The sequence below is a fragment of the Priapulus caudatus genome, unplaced genomic scaffold (assembly GCF_000485595.1).
Source record: "Priapulus caudatus unplaced genomic scaffold, Priapulus_caudatus-5.0.1 Scaffold1950, whole genome shotgun sequence".
Lineage (NCBI taxonomy): Eukaryota > Metazoa > Priapulida > Priapulimorpha > Priapulimorphida > Priapulidae > Priapulus > Priapulus caudatus.
Genome location: NW_014579011.1, coordinates 34,434 through 37,432, shown reverse-complemented (window position 1 = coordinate 37,432; position 2,999 = coordinate 34,434). Strand labels below are relative to the sequence as shown.

The window sequence follows — 2,999 nt, the reverse complement described above, 5'->3', positions numbered from 1 at the left end:
CTGGTTACAAGGTGGGTCCGCTATCCCGGGGGAAGAACTACTACCTATCTACTAAGTACTACTACTCTATCTCATCTTTTCCTCTTTCCACCGTCACGTGTATAATCCTTTCCTGTCTACCACCGCGCGACGTCTAATCGTTTCCTCGTCCCGCCACCAGGTGGCTTCTCATTCTATCCTCTCCCCGCCACCGCGCGACGTCTAATCGTTTCCTCGTTCCGCCACCAGGTGACAGCAGAGATAGCAGCGACGCGTAACTCGGTGCCCGGCGTCGGTCTCATCTCGCCGCCGCCTCACCACGACATCTACTCCATCGAGGACCTCGCGCAGCTGATCTACGACCTGAAGTGCACGAACCCGACCGCGCGCATCAGCGTCAAGCTCGTGTCAGAGGTCGGCGTCGGAGTCGTCGCCGCCGGCGTCTCCAAGGTAACGAGGGTCGTCGCCGGGGGTGATGAGAGCGAGTAAAATCACCTTATATCACCTTATCACCTTGTATTCTTCCGTATTCCTTCTGTATTCACAGTTTATCCTCCTGTATTCCTCCGTATTCCCTCTGTATTTACAGTTTATCACCCTGTATTCCCCCTGTATTCACAGTTTATCACCCTGTATTCTTCCATATTTCCCCTGTATTCACAGTTTATCACCCCTATATTCCTCCGTATTCCCTCTGTATTCACAGTTTATCCCCCTGTATTCCTCCGTATTCCCCCTGTATTTACAGTTTAATTCCCTCTGTATTCACAGTTTATCCCCCTGTATTCCTCCGTATTCCCCCTGTATTTACAGTTTATCACCCTGTATTCTTCTGTATTCCCCCTGTATTTACAGTTTAATTCCCTCTGTATTCTTCCATATTTCCCCTGTATTCACAGTTTATCACCCCTATATTCTTCCGTATTCCCTCTGTATTCACAGTTTATCCCCCTGTATTCACAGTTTATCCCCCTGTATTCCTCCGTATTCCCCCTGTATTCACAGTTTATCCCCCTGTATTCTTCTGTATTCTCTCTGTATTCACAGTTTATCACACTATTCCTCCGTATTCCCCTATATTCACTGTTTATCACCCTGTATTCCCCCTGTATTCACTGTTTATCCCCCTATATTCACAGTATTCCTGTATTCGCTCAGGGCAAGGCCGAGCACATCGTGATCTCGGGACACGACGGCGGTACGGGGGCCAGCAGCTGGACGGGCATCAAGAACGCGGGCCTGCCCTGGGAGCTTGGCATCGCGGAGACTCACCAGACTCTCGTGCTCAACGACCTGCGCTCCAGGGTCGTGCTGCAGGCCGACGGACAGATACGCACCGGTAGGTGGCGCCACCGTCCCACAGATCTGTGAGCTCGGTCGAAGCCATTTATCGCTTACTGAGTATTAAGATATTATATTATGATTTCATATGTATTCGTGTTATATTATGAACTCGATGCCATATTCAGTTTATTTTTACCGATACTTGCACATGTGATGTAATACAACGTATTCTGTTGCATTTAAGATGCGTTGCGCGTATGTTTGGATGCATTTAAATTTTTTAAGTACGAATTCTTTACATGATGCGGATTCTTTTATATTAATTCTCTAAAAATTTCGTTAACTTTCGTTTACGTTAATTAAGACGCTTGATTATTGATTACATGATATTAAGTTAGGATAATCTATTGTTTTTAAACCTTTTTTGTATTAATTTTATGACGCTACACACCAGTCGAACTTTTCATCTCGCAATTCGCAAGGCGATTGAAATCGTGTCGAGACAACGCCTTGCTCACACTTGTGACCTCTCGCCGCCTCGTGGCGCCACCTGTCCTCTGCAGGTCGCGACATCATCGTCGCCGCGCTGCTGGGAGCGGACGAGTTCGGCATGTCGACAGCGCCCCTGGTGGCACTCGGCTGCACTATGATGCGCAAGTGTCACCTGAACACGTGCCCTGTCGGCATAGCAACGCAGGACCCGGCTCTTCGCAGACTCTTCCACGGCACGCCCGAACACGTCATCAACTACCTGTTCTACCTCGCCGAGGAGGTGAGCCGCCAGGGGGCGCTGCGCGTGCGCGTTGGGGGCGCTGCAAGCACATCAATCTTGCTTTCCTTCTTTTTGCTTTTTTTTTTCTCTACTTTTTATTTATTTTTCTTATTCATCTTCTACCTTGCCGAGGAGGTGAGCCGCCAGGCGGCGCCACACGCGCACGTTTTTATTGTTGTAAATTTACGTAGAATCTACTTTTATCGCTATAATTACAATATACTACTTAAATTCTTGCCCCACTTCTTTTCTTCTTCTTGCTCTCATTCTTTTTTCTTCTTCATCTTCTTTTTTCTTCTTCTCCTTCTCTTCCTGATTTTTCTTCGTCTTATTTTTGTTATTGTTATTATGTTGTAATACTCCCTGCTCGCGACTACCGTTTCGACGCTGTCGACAAACAATGACTAACGGTGGCGCCCCCTCTCTCTCTCTCCCTCCTCAGGTGCGGGAGTACCTCGGCAAGATGGGATTCCAGACGCTACAGGAAGCGATCGGGCGTGCGGACATGCTGCGTGTTGCCGGCACCCCCTGCAACAAGAAAGCGGCGCTGCTCGACTTTGGGCCGATACTGACGTACGCGGCGGAATTGCGTCCGGACGCCAGTACGGTGGCAGCGAGTGTAGTTCAGGACTTCAAGATGGAGAACAGGCTGGTGAGCGGTGGTGGACGACGGTCAGTGAGTGTGGGTGAGAGAGAGAGAGCGGCGGACCTGCGTCCGGACGCCAGTACGGTGGCAGCGAGTGTAGTTCAGGACTTCAAGATGGAGAACAGGCTGGTGAGCGGTGGTGGACGACGGTCAGTGAGTGGGTGTGTGAGAGAGAGGGAGAGCGGCGGGCCTGCGTCCGGACGCCAGTACGGTGGCAGCGAGTGTAGCTCAGGGGTTCAAGATGGAGAACATGCTGGTGAGCGGTGGTGGACGACGGTCAGTGAGTGGGTGTGTGAGAGAGAGGGAGAGCGGCGGGCC

At 50.4% G+C, this 2,999-nt stretch overlaps 1 protein-coding gene across 1 annotated transcript in view; it reads left to right on the top strand.

Annotated features, from left to right (window-relative positions):
* The window catches only part of LOC106817960 (putative glutamate synthase [NADPH]), a gene marked incomplete at its 5' end in the record, with an annotated part of 29,403 nt that overhangs the window by 8,491 nt on the left and 17,913 nt on the right, over nt 1-2,999 (top strand). Inside the window, 5 exons of the mRNA XM_014822664.1 lie at nt 3-11; nt 229-429; nt 1,138-1,318; nt 1,827-2,035; nt 2,478-2,687. Coding sequence (XP_014678150.1) covers nt 3-11; nt 229-429; nt 1,138-1,318; nt 1,827-2,035; nt 2,478-2,687 — 810 coding nt within the window. The remainder of the gene's footprint in view (nt 1-2; nt 12-228; nt 430-1,137; nt 1,319-1,826; nt 2,036-2,477; nt 2,688-2,999) is intronic.